The sequence below is a fragment of the Podarcis raffonei genome, chromosome 5, assembly GCF_027172205.1.
Source record: "Podarcis raffonei isolate rPodRaf1 chromosome 5, rPodRaf1.pri, whole genome shotgun sequence".
In the NCBI taxonomy this organism is placed as follows: Eukaryota; Metazoa; Chordata; class Lepidosauria; order Squamata; family Lacertidae; genus Podarcis; species Podarcis raffonei.
Genome location: NC_070606.1, coordinates 38,617,193 through 38,632,769, shown reverse-complemented (window position 1 = coordinate 38,632,769; position 15,577 = coordinate 38,617,193). Strand labels below are relative to the sequence as shown.

Below are 15,577 nucleotides of genomic sequence, written 5' to 3'. Positions count from 1 at the left end.
TGTTCTGGGCATCACACCGCAACCTAGTTTAGAATGTTTATTTCACGTCTAATTTCAGCTGGGGAGGGAACCAGGTGTGTACCAGAGAAGGCCAAACATGTGACCCCCAGTTACACATCAATTCTCATCTCAACTATTTTTTCTTCTTCTAGAGCTTATGCCATACAGGTCTTCTTGACTAAAATTATTCCTGTTCAGTTAAACCGTTACCTGTTGGAGTTATTTTGGAAGGCCAGGTCACTGGTCAAAAGAGAATAGGTTTAGGTCCTTTACAGGTAACATAAACATTGTGGCTTTCAAATCCTATAGTATACAGTATAGAGAAATGTGATGATACCTTACAGAGATTGTAGCTTGAAGTCTGCCAAGTGGGATGCATTTCCCGAGTAATAGGTAGAAGATATAGCCAGGAGGGTAGGAAGCACACTGCCAAGGGCTGTGCTGGAAGTACGTAATGCAACATACATAGACAGCCAATCTGCATGCTTAGTAGCATTTGCTCTGTGATCTCCTGACAGGGTTCAAAGGACACATAGAGCTGGAAGGATTCTAAAAGATTGCCAGAATTAACCTCCCATTGTAAGATTAGACCATCTGCATACCAACCCTGCACAGATCACCCCACGCAACCCACGGGTGAACACAGAAGGGTCCCCACAGAACAGGTCGCTCCAGAATGTGATCCAAACAGTGAGCCCTGACTACAGTCAAGCTAAACTGGTAGGCAGAACACAGCTTCTCCTGCAACATGTTCAGAACAGAAATGGTGACAAGGATTCAGGGAGTTTCTTAGAGCACAGTGGAGCTTCACTGAGCCCATTCCTCTTCCACTTGCACCACCCTGCATTTCTCAATTAGCTGCTCATGAAATGTAGGAGGCCTTTCGGTGTGGTCTCCAATGCAGAGCAAGGACCTGTTTATTGATGATTGATCCTGATCGGTTTGCTGGGAGGCTAGATGACGTTGCATCAAGCTAGTGTTATCCCACACTTTCTGGTGCTTTCCCTTATCACTTTCCTTATTGTGCAAAGTCCAGTTTTGCGGGGGAGGCAGGCTTGTCACACAAGAGGTCCAAAACAGTTTTAACTGTGCAAGCTGAACTTGCTGGAATGTGATTGAATCCCACCCCAATATACCAATAACCTGGAAGCAAACAGGAAACAAGGGAAGGCCCAGCCAGTGCATCCACAGAAGGGTTTGGGCACTTTCAGTCCCAGCAAGGCTTTCCAAATGGAAAAAAGCACTGAGTCAGGCATTCATTACTCTCAGGATATAGGCATACAAATCATTCCAGATGGAAAAATGGACATTTCCCTCTGTTTTTACTTATTTCCTTGCCCGTCTGGTTCTACTGCCCTCAAGAGGTCTATTCATCTTGCTCTTTCTGCTCCAGCATCTGTAGATTATTTCTGTGGGACTCCTCAGTCAGAATGAATTATAGAAATTAGTCATACATGTTACATAATTTTGACCCATTGTGAGCCTAGAATATATACAAATCCCCATACAGAATGTCCCCTACTATCTAATCTATTGAATCATGAGCCCTATTCCTGTGTTCCTCACATGCAAATCCAGTTGGGGGTGGAGACTGTGCTCCATAGCCCCTCCTGTCACTGGCTTCTTTGCCTCTCACACACAGAGGGCTGAATGTCTTCAGTGAGGTCCCTTTTTGACTTGTGTAGGGGCTCACTGTGTGATTGAGAACCCCGGAAGGTCAGTGTTCTAGACCATGCGATGAACCTACCTGAGTAGAGAAGGCTCCCTACTGCAGAAGTTCTGACCCCAACCCATGGTGGCTGACATAGTTAGCCATAGCAATGAGGCAGAAGGCATGGGGCCAGGGAGCATGCCTCTGCTTCACAATTCAGAGTGCATGTGTGGCAGTGCCTGAATAGGGCTACAGAATCATAGGCTGTGCATATTCTTTTCTTCAAAGACTTCTGGGTACTGTAGTTTACTCATCAAAGTTACAATTCCCAGCATCCCTTAACTAACTACAGTGCCCAGAATTCTTTGAGGGAAAGAATGTGTTTTAAAGGGATAGAAATAGGTAAAAGAGCAAATAAACAAAACATGCCCCCCAAATATTCTGTAAATGTCTCTAAAATATTCATGGTTGTTTGACAGCAAGAATTGTTGCTAGTAGCTGTTGGTTGACTACTAGTAGTTGATTTGCTACTGCAGTCATAGATGATTAACAGTTAGGGCAAAATCCTACCTGAGAGTAGGGATAGAAGAACCTGTCCATTTTGGTTTGCTTAGTTTCTCATTTTTCTAGTCTTAAATTCAGTTCTCTACAGTGCTGAAACAGCTTGCATTTTTTTTAATTAAAAAATCCTCATGAAAATTCTTCAGCATTTTGGCATGAATTTCTCTTAATAAGCACATTTTTAATTAATGTTCACATTTTTGCGAAAATTTTATTGCAATTTAATATGCTTTTGCATTTTATTTTCACTAATATAGTCATTTTTTATGTGCACTGTGCCCTAATATATGCATTTTTGCAAACATTGGTTGGAGAACTGTGTTGCAAAATTCTAGTGAGTGTGGATTTTGATGGATGGTTATGTTTCAGTTCTTATATTGCCTCAGAAAGTGAGAATTTTGATAGATTCAGCTTTAAATGCAAACAGAATCAAATTTCTCTCTCATCCCTATCTGGGAGGGAATTTACTTGAAAGTAAACACTCATTCATTGCTAGTCTTGGGAACAGAGGACCCTTTGGCCATGACACCTTCCTCTTCCTGGAATAATTTTTGCTGAAGAGGGTGGGGAGTAGTATTAGACTTGCCATACATCCGGAAAATTCTGGACACGTATAGAAATCAGATGTCTAAAATGGCATCCAGGGGGGATTTTTTGAATGTTAAGAGAACTCCAGAATTTCCAGAACGTATGGCAACCTGAGTTTTTTTTCCAGTTTTCTGTGCCCCCCCCCTTTTTAAAAAAATATTCCAGGGGATGCTGCACCCTAGCAGCAGTGGAAGTGACAAGAGGTCACTTCCCTTGGCTGGAGAGGGGGGACAGAGGGAGGGGAAGGGAGGGAGTAAGGTGACGCAGCAGCCTAGCTGCTCGTAGTTTGTTGAAAAAGGGACCCCGTACCAGGGGCGTCCCATGGGCGGCTCAGTCGCAGTGGCGGAGGCAGTGAGAGAGGGTCTATAGCTGGGCACTTGGGAGCTGCTAACAAGGCCACCTTGCCCAAGGGGTACATGGTGGCAGCACATCCTTGTGCTGCCGGGGCGGCCTGCAGCTGCTCTGGGCCACCAGCCCATTCCAGCTGCAGCACTATAGAGGCAGAGATGGGGGCCAAGCAGGTAACGGGGGGGGGGGGAGTGCGGTACCGCAGGAAAGTGTTTAAACGAGACCTGGATAGGCCTGGATAGCAAGGGCAACAAACTGTGAGGATGGGGGACAAAACCAGCTGTGGTACGTTCAAGGTTGCGGGGGGAGAAAGGTGGCAGTGCCTCACTACATGTTTCTGAGGGCTGTTGGGAGCCTGGGCAGGTTTGTGGAGGTGTAGTTTAGAGGAAGGTTAGGTGGGGGGCATGTTGGAGAAAGGGGTGCATTAGGGCCTGGCTGTTTTCATTTGGGGGGGTTCCAGTATCTAATAATCTTCCTCTTGGAGATGCTGTGGAGGGTGGTTTTTTGTTTTTAGGGGTTTCCTGAAAAAAGCTCAACAACTTTGGGGGTGTCAGGAATTCTACTACTTGAAATATGGCAGTCCTAAGTAGTATAAGCTTTCAGGTGCTGTCGGTCACCCAACTGGCATATGGGGCCAAGTTTCACTTCCTCCAAGTCTTGTGGAAGATGCCATGTCAATCATATCAGACAAGGTGTTCTCCAAATAAGAACAATTAGTAAATTCTTTTATGCATGTTGACGCTCCATTGCATTAAATTACATAAATTACATTATACTGTCATTTAATGTTTGCATTTTATCACATTGCTAAATGTATGTTAAGCATAAAAACAATATTTAAGCTGCAGTTTTAAAGACTGAACCGTACATTGAGTCGCTTCTACCGGTTACCCAAGTGGAAGGCAGCTTATATAAGAAACTTTTCCCATGCTGTCCTGCCCCCTAAAAAGCCTTTCAGGAGAGTTGGAGGGCCTCCCTGAACAGCTACATGGAACTGTCATGCAAGAGGGGAACTACCTGGAAGCTTGCATAAACAGAGATATTTCATTAAGCCTCACCTGCACAGCCACATGGATCACTGCTGCAGATAACATGAAAAATATTTACCATAGTAGCCATATTTACCATTGAGAAACAGTTAAATTACACACTGATCTCTTGATTCTTTGTGGGTTCAGAAACATATGTGGATCTGAAAGAGTTTCTCCATTCTTTTTACAGTGCAATACTCAGAAGTAGGCCTCATTGAAAAAAGCATTGAATAGGGCATCCTTTATGGAAAGTAAGCACAGGATAGCAGCTTACTTAGGGCTGCCATAAGTCTGCGGACTTTTGCCAAAGTGGACATATGACAAGCAGGGTGATAATTTTCCCGGGGGAGATGTTGTTCTTTGAGGAATATGGCAAGTAAATCGGAAAGCCTGTCCATTCAAAAGCTCCCATGTGCAGCTGAGAGCACAGATGAAGCTCTGGAATTGGGGCCACTTATGCAGACTTCACGTGCCAGAATCAAAACTTCGAACATCCAAGCAAGGCCACAGTATATTTTTGAATGCACAGGTAATGATATCAAATGCACAATGAGCAATAGTGAGAAACCATTGGGAAACTCCATCATTTCAAATAGCCACACATTTATAGATTACTATTAGCCTATTTCCCAAAGGTTCTAATGAACTTATGTCAGTTTTCCAGCTTAGGATCTGGGCGTTGTCTGCTTTTGTATTACAATATTTCCCTTGGGTTCTTATGCAGGAGATGGAATATGCCTCCTGAGATCTGTGGTTCTTCATCTTTAACTTTAACCAAGAACCAGCAAGGTGGTTTTTAAACATCTGTTCCGACAGCATGTCACTGTTTAGTTATTTTTTGCTTTATATTTCTTTATACAGGTTATTTACAGCAAATACATTTGATGTCATTAGCGGTGATGCCTTCATGGGCCTTCCTCATCTAGAATATTTGTGAGTTGAAAAAATAACGTGAAAGATTTCTTGAGAGTGGTTGTGTGCTTGAGATAGAGAGATTTCTTTGACCAAGCTGCCTTTATGACCCATTGCAGGTTTATAGAGAACAACAACATCAAGTCTCTTTCAAACACTTCCTTCCGAGGACTGAAATCTTTAATTCACCTGTAAGTAAAAGTGTTTGTTTTATTCCTTGCCATCTTTACAGAACTATATCAATGACATATTTCTTTTGAAGATGTTAACCAGCTAAAGGTTTCGGGGGTTGATTACCTGTTTTGCCATTAATCAATTGATTATACAATTAAACAGGCAATTGCCTAATGTATCATTTAATAATTCAAACCCTGTTCTGTGAGTAGTGTTAGTATCTGCAGCTTGGATCCAAGGAATCAAGAAACTGCTTTGCATATACAAGGAAGCTTTGAGCTTGACTTTTGTTTCGCCCCCTGAACTGCCCTTCATGGCATGATTTTAATTTTAAAGAAGGTTCAAAAGCAATTTGTGATATTGTGGAGGTGTGCCATGCAGTGGGGGAAATTAAACAGTTCCACTGGGTATGCCCAAATCCTTGGGTAATCCTAAAGTAACTCTTTGGATCTCAGCCAGTGTGATCCAGGCATTAAAGTTTATGCATAAGGTCTTTTGCATACATGAATGAAACTATCAATCTCTTGGCATGCTTCATGGTTTGCAATTTGGAGAAAAGTGAATAACACACAATAAAATAGCACATTTTCTTCTTCTCCATCCACCAGCAACTTAGCCACAGAAATACTTCTAAAACTTCACCCTAAAATGAAAATTGTGCAAATCAACAGGCGTGGGGTGTCAGTGTTGTGCATGGGGTTCATATCTTTTGGATTGAATCTAAAGGGAGAAGTGCTAGTACAAAACAATATTTCAGTCAAATTACCACCATTAGCAGAAACCAAATTTATCTATACTGTAAATTATACGTGAAAAATGCTTTCTCCAAATAAGGTTACTTTCAGAATATAGGAATGCACTAGAACTACCACCCCCATCCCCACCCCTGGCATATGTAGTTCAAAGTCTTTTTTTATTTATTTGAATCATGCATAAATAATATAAAATAATGGAATTTTTTGATATGAAAACAATATTATTTATTTAAGACATTTATATACCACTTAGTTATTCACATTTCTAAGTGGTGTACATAAAAACAATCCACAGAAAATGGGACAGTAAAACAATATATACCATCCTAAAATGAATTTTTTATTGTAGTTGTTAAATTTATAACTACATCACATACATACATTCAATGATCACAGGGTAGTGTATGATTTAAAACCAGCAATAATAATACTGTGTGTGCGCGTAAACATCATAAAATTAGGCTCATATGGTCAATGAAACTAATTGGCACAGTCCAAGAAGCTAAAAAAATAGGCATATCCTGATGCCTCATCTTCTTCCAAAGGTCCAAGTGAAAAAAAATCATCTTTAAAAGATCCAAAAAAGACAGTATTGAGGAAGGGGGAATCACATTTCCAGTGGGATGGCATTTGATTATGGAACAGGACTTGTGGTCAGTTCAATCCCTGCTTCATCCCATAAATATATTATCAGATATATCATGTTCAAGTACAATGTATATAGATGTAATTAGTAATCCTGTGGTCCTCCAGATGTTGTCGGCCTCAGTTCTCATCAGCCCCAGCCAGCATAGCCAATCAGCTGGGACAATGGACATTGTAGTTGAAAAACATCTGGAAGGCCACATTTTCTCCATTCCTGTCTATGAACTACTAAGCGGGCGGTGGAATCCTTGGGCCCCTCCTTTCCTTCTTTTCCAGCATGGTCACAACAAAGAGATCAGAAGCTTTCACTTCCACCAAACGAGGTTCCTTATTACGTTGACTAAAACTATGGTGTGTTCAAAGAAGCCAAGATTAAACAAACCATAGTTTAACAAGTATCTTCATCCATTTCAGACATAAAGAGTAACTCTAGCTAATTTAAAAGCAGAAACAGAGATTTCTGATCTCTTCTTCAATGCCCTGTGAGGGGAGGGAGAAGCACATGAGTTTGAGGCTCAATGAAGTTTGTGCATGTAACACTAATCCATAGTTTAGCATTAGGTCTGAACTGGGCCATTATATTCCTGTACAGCACAGCAAATAAATTTGTGATAATGATGCCTATTAAACTGTTCTGTGAAATTACAGCAGCTGATTAATTTAGTTCCTGACACACTAGTTTCATTCAAATGAACTTTTACATAGAAGTATAATGATTCAAGCAGCTATTAAAAATATAATTATAAATTGGCTTCTTGACAGCAGAGAGCCATTTAATACTAAATATGCTTCAGACAATTTGTTTTCAACAGAAATGGATTTTTTTAAAAAGTGTAACAGCTTTGATTTGTTGACTATCACTTGGCGGGCAGAAAGGGGGGCAGAAATCTGTATTTATGCATGGGATGAAAACTCTTTCTTGAGATTTGTTGTTGATGGTTTTTGCTTAATATTGTGCAAGTCACCCTGGCTTGTTTGGGGTTGTTGTTTCTCAATTGAGGGGTGGGTTATATTAAATAAGATAAAATAACTTTGCATCTTTGAAAGTCTTCTGAACAATTAAAAGAAAGCAAAAAGTCACAGAGTTTGTCAAAATATTGACAAGGCATGGGAAATCTTCACATTCAACAATTGTTTTGGAGAGCAATCGGAAGTGCAGACATGATATTTTAACAAAGAACTGTTAAATAAGTTGCTCTGACAAATAATCCTTTAAAGAAAAAACACTTCTTGGCATTTACATAGCACTCCTTAATTGCTTGCCATAGACGTATTTGATGAAACAGATTAGAAATGAATGAAAGGATGATCTTGTGCTAAGAATAAAACATTTTCTTTTGCAGGAGTCTTGCAAACAATAATCTCCAAACCCTCCCAAAAGACATATTCAAAGGCTTGGATTCTTTAACAAATGTGTAAGAAAGCTTCTTCATTTTAACACTATGATTTGAAAGACAAGAGATCAATGCTCACTAGTAATTATTACAGAATAAGTACAGGTCTGGCCACTCATTAGGTGGGTGTGGTATGACAGATGTATTAAAACCGTTGCTGCCACTTGCATTGTCAATTTACATTCAGGCACCAACTGGTTCCATTAGGAGATATATTTTGCCTGTTACCAAACATCTCTCCAACCTACCAATTTTTTAAAGCTTCAAAAATGTATAACATGATAGAAACGCAGCAAGCACCAGCAAGGACAAGGCTGCTGCCTAATTGTTCAATTGGCTGCATAGCAAGCAAATTACTTTGTTTTGAACCAAACCTTTCCAATAGATGAAGACAGTGATTGGAACACTGTCAAGGGTATTAACATTGTTTGTGTAATTCCACAGCCGAAAGTTGACTATTTGAGACACAGTCGAAAACACCCTGATTATATACAAGGAAAGTTGAAAAATGGGATAGACTGTGTGCCATCAAATCTCCCTTGTCAGAGAATAATAAAATCATATAGAGTTGGAAGGGACCCTGAGGGTCATCTAGTACAAACCCCTGCAGTGCCGGGATTCCAACATACAGTCCTCCATCCATTTTTTAAAAAGTTTATTTTTATTAAAAGATTTTCATGTATAACAAAGATACATATATAACATCTGTTTTCAGTTAATAAAGTCCTTTCTGCACATCAGTTACATCCAGTATGAGACATTTCTGTCCTAGGCATTGTGAGGTTGGCTTACACTGTACCCCATCCAATTTGAAACCAGACCAGACCCTGCTTAGCTTTGCAAATGTGCTGGCAGTTTTATTGCTAGTCACCCGTGTTTTAGTGGAGAGCATACCTGCAGTAGAGATGAGGCTTGGAGAGGGGAGGACATTTTCAGTGGCAGCCAGGAGCATCCCTGTGCTTGCAGAGTATAAGCTACGTTTACTAGGATCTATAATGTGGTGGCACCTACACTTTGGAACTCCTTGCCTGTTGATATCAAGCAGATGCCTTCACTATACTATTTCCGGCACCTGCTAAAAGCATTTTTGTTTAGATAAGCCCGCCCAGGTTTCAAGAACAGAGAATGTTTTAACTCTTTTAACTAATTCTTTTATTCCACTTTGAAGATTTTTTTTGCAATCAAGCTGTATATAAATTTTACGTATTAAATAAAATAATAGTTATGAGTGGAATAAAATGGGAAAGTAAAGCATCAAGAGCCCATACTGAGAGCAGTGAGACTTAACTGGATGAAAAGGGGGCTGAAATATTTCAACACACTTACAACCATATCTGCAAATAAGTAAGAAATGCTCCCTCCTTATGCTGCTCTACGACCGTAATAAAGTGTTGATTGATTGAAAAGTAAGAAATGGAAAACTAATGTTTCAAAAGCACTTGTACTGCATCTACAACCCCCGCCCCTCCTTTCTTCTCCTGACAGGGACCTTAGAGGTAATGCATTCAAATGTGACTGCAAATTGAAGTGGTTGGTTGCATGGGTGAGCAGAACAAATGCAACAGTAGAGGACATTTATTGTGAAAGTCCTCCGGAATATAAGAAACGAAAAATCAACAGCCTCTCTCCCAATGAATTTGATTGCATTATTACAGGTGAGTGTTCTAACTGCCTTCCGTTTACTGCATTGATGGCATATTTTTCAAGTCACTCTCGCCATATGCTATAGAATGGGGATGTATGGCACACCCCATGGGACATGTGTCCCAGCTCTACTAACCCTCTTCAAGCCTCACCTTTAGATTCTGGGGTGTGCTTAGCACCTAATAGGGAATTGGATGTACAGTGGTACCTCAGTTCTCAAACTTAATCCCCTCTGGGAGTCCATTCGACTCCAGAAACCATTTGAAAACCAAGGCGCGACTTCCAATTGGCTGCAGGAGCTTCCTATATTCAAGCAGAAGCTGCGGAAGCCACGTCAGACCTTTGGCTTCTGAAAAATGTTTGCAAACCGGAACACCTACTTGCAGGTTTGGGAGCCGATTTATTCAACAACTACGCTGTTCAGGAACCAAGGTACTACTGTAGTTAGAATGATTCCTTCCCTCCCCATGCCCATTCCCTGCCTTCAGAACACCTCATTTTGGGCCATATGTTGGTGGACATATCACATGCCTGCTGAGCTGCCCACTGGCATGTGGACATGGTTCTGCTAGCATGCAGGTTTTCTGCCGGCATGACACCTTGTCCACCAGACTGTGTGTTAACTGCCCCCACCCAGCTCCTCCCAGGTGATACTTTGGATTGCTCTGGTAATTCTTCCGTTCTTGAGCTTTTTTAAAACAACCAAACACCCATGAAGCTTTGCTTCCACTCAACAACCATTCATTCCAGTAAAGAACTGAGTAACAGCGTTGAAACTTCCTGCGTTATGTACTTTGCCCGGGTTAACAGAAATAAGGGGCTTTAGAAAGTAACCACTGTCTGGGAACAGGAGTGCCAGCTTGGCCCTGTGACTGGGTGCTTGGGCTGTGGGTTTCCAAGCAGTGTGCATGGCCCTAGCGTGAAAATTTGTTGGTGCCCAGTCCCTTCATGGAGAATTTTGTGGGTGCTTGAGCACCCAGGGCCCCAGAGAGCCGGCACCTATGTCTGGAAACCATTTTTAAAAAATAAATAATAATAATAAATGAGCATGTCTCCTTTTGGTGTGCCTTTTTTGCAGAATTTGTTGTTTTTCGGAAGCTGCCTTATCAGTCACTATCGGTGGACACATTCTCGTTTGAGAATGATGAATTTGTTGTCATTGCCCAGCCTTTTACTGGAAAGTGTATCTTCCTTCAATGGGACCACGTGGAAGGGACTTTTAGAAATTTTGACAACATTACAGGTATGAATGATTTGTCTCCACAGACATGTGTTGCTACCTGATCTAAATGCCAGTTGATGATGAAGCAGTCTTTTATCTCTTTTATACTTTTTTTATCCAGGGACGTCAGTGGTTGTATGCAAGCCTGTCATTGTCGAGAGAAACCTGTACATCATAGTTGCCCAACTCTTCGGCGGCTCCCATATATACAAAAGAGACGTTAATGCGAATAAATTCACTAAAATTCAGGATATTGAGATTCTCAAAATCAGAAAGCCTAATGACATTGAAATATTCACGATGGCGAAAGAATGGTATTTTGCAATTGCAGACAGTTCAAAAGCTGGAATCACCACTGTTTACAAATGGAATGGAATCGGATTTTATTCTGACCAGTCTTTGCATGAGTGGTATAGAGATACTGATGTGGAGTACCTTGAAATAGCTGGCAAACCTCACTTGATCCTGTCCAGTAGTTCTCAGCACCCTGTCATCTATCAGTGGAACAAAGGAACAAACAAATTTGTTGACCCTGTTGACATTCCAGATATGGAGGATGTTTATGCCGTAAAGCACTTCACTGTGAAAGATGACATTTACGTTTGTCTAACAAGATTCATTGGCGATTCCAAAGTAATGAAATGGGGAGGTTCAAAATTTCTGGATTTACAAAGGATGCCATCAAGAGGGTCAATGGTATTCCAGCCTCTTCAGATAAAGAATTATCAATATGCCATTCTTGGAAGTGATTATTCATTTACTCAAGTCTATTTCTGGGAGGCAGGAAAGGCCAAATTTGTGAAGTTTCAGGAATTAAATATACAAGCTCCAAGATCTTTCACACACGTTTTTGTCGACAAGCAAGATTTTCTCTTTGCCTCAAGCTTTAAAGGGAATACAGTGATTTATAAACATATCATAGTGGACCTAAGTGCGTGACACACAGAGATTTTTGGAATCTGTTGTGAGGCTTTCTCCAATGATAACAAGGACCTAATGAACTAAATGCATGATGATGATTCTCTTTACTTCCAGTCTGCGGAATGCCTTTAACGGATCAGATTGCTAGAATCAAATACTACAAGTATCTTCATCCGTAAATGTCACGTCTAGTGCTGTTGGGAATTGCTTTTTTTTTTTAAAAGAAAAGACAAATTAAATCATTAATTATTCTTTGCAGTCACAATGGCTTGGATCCAAATTTAGTCATGCTTAAAGTAGACCCGTTGATATCAATAGTACATAGTACAGTGATGAGTAACTCAAGTCCCACTGATTCCAGTGGGTCTAGTCTAAACATGACTAAGGCTGCATATACACCATACATTTAGAGCACATTTAAAGCACATTCCCCTCGCCCAAGAATCCTGGGAACTGCAGTTTATCTTTCACAGAGCTACAATTCCCAGCATCCTTAACAAACTACAGCTCACAGGATTCTTTGCTCGGGGGTGGGGGTCCTTAAAATATATTGTGTGTATGCAGGTAGTCTGGATCCAGTGCTCTGTAAATATGTAGTGAAACTCCATCTATCTTGGGGGGGCGGGGGATCCAATAAGATGTAATTTTCCATTCTTCACCTATTTGAAAACTGCCAAATAAAACGTTTACATTTTCTTTCATATTCCAAATGGTTTTTTGTTTCAGAATTATGTCATTTTTTAATGTACTTTTGCGCCAATTCAGCAGTTTCCTAGGGACATTGAGGTCCACTGTGAGGATGCCGCAAATGTAACACTAGACCTGGACCTATGTGGTTTTTTATTATTATTTTTAAGTTTGAAGAGCTGTTTTCTTTTTTTTATCATTCTTTTTATTATTTTTCAAAATTATGCAAATCAAGTCTAATTACATTATTTTAATACAATTTCTTAAAATCGGGTTTCCCGCTCCTGTTTCAAACATATGGCAATCATTTCTTCCCGTAGATGCATCATTTCTTATTTAGTGTCCAGTTGTCATCCTTCGCTTGCCGTTAAACCATTCTTCCAGCTGACTGCTTCCCCCCCCTTACAAACAGCATCTCTGCTACATCTTACAAATATAAAATCCAGTTAATGTGTGTAGTCCTTCATATACATTTTTGTTCCAGACCTGGTGTGCTGGGAGAGTTCATTACTATCTTCCATTGTTCAGTTCTTTGCAGTGTTTATCTGGATGGTACAAAGTCACATTCCATTCCTTCCGCTGTTTACAGACTAACGTATGGGCCGCAGCCATTAATAACTCACAGGGTGTACATCCAGGCTCTTCCATTAAATTCCGCTCTGGAGTTCTTTCTCGGCACACAGTTAAGAGCAAGATCTTTCCTCAAATTCAGTCTCTTTACCACATCTGTTCGGCTGCAGTTCACCCCCCACCCCCCGCATTCCTCCGGCAACACTCCAGTCCAGAAATAGTTGCAGATAAAGTCCATTCAGGCTCGACCGAGGGGGAGGGCATACCAAAACCTTATTAAATTCCTTAGCATAAATCAAAAGCCTCCCCCCCTCTTTTTCCAGGTATCAGACAGAATAACAATGCAGTGGCTACACACGTCTCTTTCATTATGCAGGGGAGGTCAAGAAAAGGAAAGACCATTTGAAAACTGTAAGAAAGCACAAAGCACCTTGTCATCCCCCTTCCTTTCTCGGCTGTTGTAGGGGTTTCTCAAGCTTCAGAAAAACATTCAAATACATTCAGAGAGCCAAGCCCAGTCCTTTGGGCAGCTGATTGATTGCAGCCCATTAGCATATGTCAGTCCAGGAGCGCTTCTTGATTAAAGCCAATTGTCCAGATTAAGGAGGAGCCAACCACAAATCCCGCTGGTAACAGAAGTTCGTCCAAGGCAGGGACACACTTCCAGGTTGTTCCCACTCTGCCTTTCAAGTTGGCAGACACAGGATTTCATGGTACTGTGGGATGCAGTGAACTCCCCAGCCGCTACTGTGGAGCACTGCGAGGATTTATGCCTCATAAGTCCTCGCTTTCCCCTGCCTGAACTTCCTTGCAGCTTGTGGTAGGCTGCGAAGAACAACTGCCATTGACTCGTGAAGTAGCTGGAAATGAACCTGGACCTATGTTATGACACTGTTGGACTTTTCTAGCCACTTGAAGTGCATAGCTCCCAAACTCTAAATATGGATATCTTTGGGTACAACACAGCTCCATAGAAATGGAGAAAATGAGTGTGTGGCACCCCCACTTTCCATGATTTACATAGGGGGAAAAATCCTGTTGAATTCTGCTCTTTTTGCTTCCAATAATTCCTTACATATCCATACTGTGGGAGGAGCTCAAGATACTGTGGGTGAAGCTCAAGCAAATATTACTTTTGCACAGAACTTCTTAGTAAATTACTAGTTAAATATTTATCATTAATCAGTATTTCGAAGTATTTTCATTTTAATGAAAAATATGCAGTGTTTACTCAGAAGCAAGTCCCGCTATCATAGGGTTGCCAGGTCAGGGGCATCGCAGACCCTGAAATTTCTGGGCCTAAACGTGAGACTTAGGGACAGCCCCTGGTGATGTCATAGGAGTGGGCCCTGATCTTTCTTCCTCTGTGCTCCCTCCCTCTATTGAACCCTGGAGATGGAGGTTAATTGGGAGACAGCTGAGAAGGGCAGTTCCCACCACCAGCAAAAAAAAGTATATGCAATAATTTGCAGCCAACTCCTGCCAGGCTGAAATGTCCAAGCTGTGTGCAGAAATGTCTTAATTAAAAATAAATAAATTAAGGCAGTCTCACACACCTGGAGATTCAAGACTTCCCTTTGCTACCTGGAGGGAGCCAGGCAAACCTGGAGACTTTGGGTCAGCCCCAAAGGTCTGGCAACCCTATATAAACTGCCCTTCCTTCCTTCCAAACAGCAGCACTCAGTGATACTATTTCAGAATATACTGGGATGTTATTTTGGGATATCCTGAGATGCCGTTCCTATTTGCCCTGTTTACGTGGCTAGTTAACACAGTCTTTAATCAAGATGCTGGGGATGCAACTCTTCTTTCAACAGAGAGAAAGAGAAATCATGAATCTGACATGAAATGAAATGTCCCCAGTCATGTACCGAGAAGGACTGAACTTGACAATATGCCAGCTACAGTTGGGAGTGTCTGATGCACCCTGAATTAAAGCAGAGCGACAGTTCTGGAGAAGAAAACCTGTCACCTTGCTAATTAGCAGGAATGCAGCATGAGCCACTCACTAAACAGTTATCAGATGTTTTGTCCCACAGTGCTGTCACTGCGACAGTTCTTTTCACAGAACTGTGCTTCAAAGACAGCCCTCCAAATTCCTGGCACGGTATTGATGCAAACATATTCTCAAACGAATAGTTCCTGGAATAACATGGCAGACATTACAGGGTCTCCTAGAGCTCTCTCTCTCTCTCTCTCTCTCTCTCTCTCTCTCTCTCCCCCTCCCTCCCTCCCTCCCTCCCTCCCTCCCTCCCTCCCTGCTGTGTTTAAGTCATGAGAAAATCAGAAAGCAGACACAGGACACACAACACCAAATCCTGGTTTTAAAATGGAGACTCTTGGATGTCAATTTACAAGTATACACTTGCTTAATGGCTGCAGTTTAAAAAAAAAGCAATTAAGAACCAGCAAGGGTATTGTTTTGCACATAGCCACAGATGGATTCAGTATAATACTATGCACATCTATTAGGA

General features: G+C 41.3%; 1 protein-coding gene across 9 annotated transcripts in view; it reads left to right on the top strand.

Moving 5' to 3' along the window:
- The window catches only part of LGI1 (leucine rich glioma inactivated 1), a 29,388-nt gene extending 16,846 nt beyond the window's left edge, over positions 1-12,542 (top strand). For all 9 annotated transcript variants that reach the window (XM_053388713.1, XM_053388714.1, XM_053388717.1 and 6 more), the window contains 6 exons: positions 5,041-5,112; positions 5,211-5,282; positions 8,009-8,080; positions 9,545-9,714; positions 10,782-10,946; positions 11,047-12,542. In XM_053388713.1, the coding sequence (XP_053244688.1) occupies positions 5,041-5,112; positions 5,211-5,282; positions 8,009-8,080; positions 9,545-9,714; positions 10,782-10,946; positions 11,047-11,864 (1,369 nt within the window). In that variant the 3' untranslated portion in view covers positions 11,865-12,542. The remainder of the gene's footprint in view (positions 1-5,040; positions 5,113-5,210; positions 5,283-8,008; positions 8,081-9,544; positions 9,715-10,781; positions 10,947-11,046) is intronic.
- Positions 12,543-15,577: the final 3,035 nt, after the last annotated feature.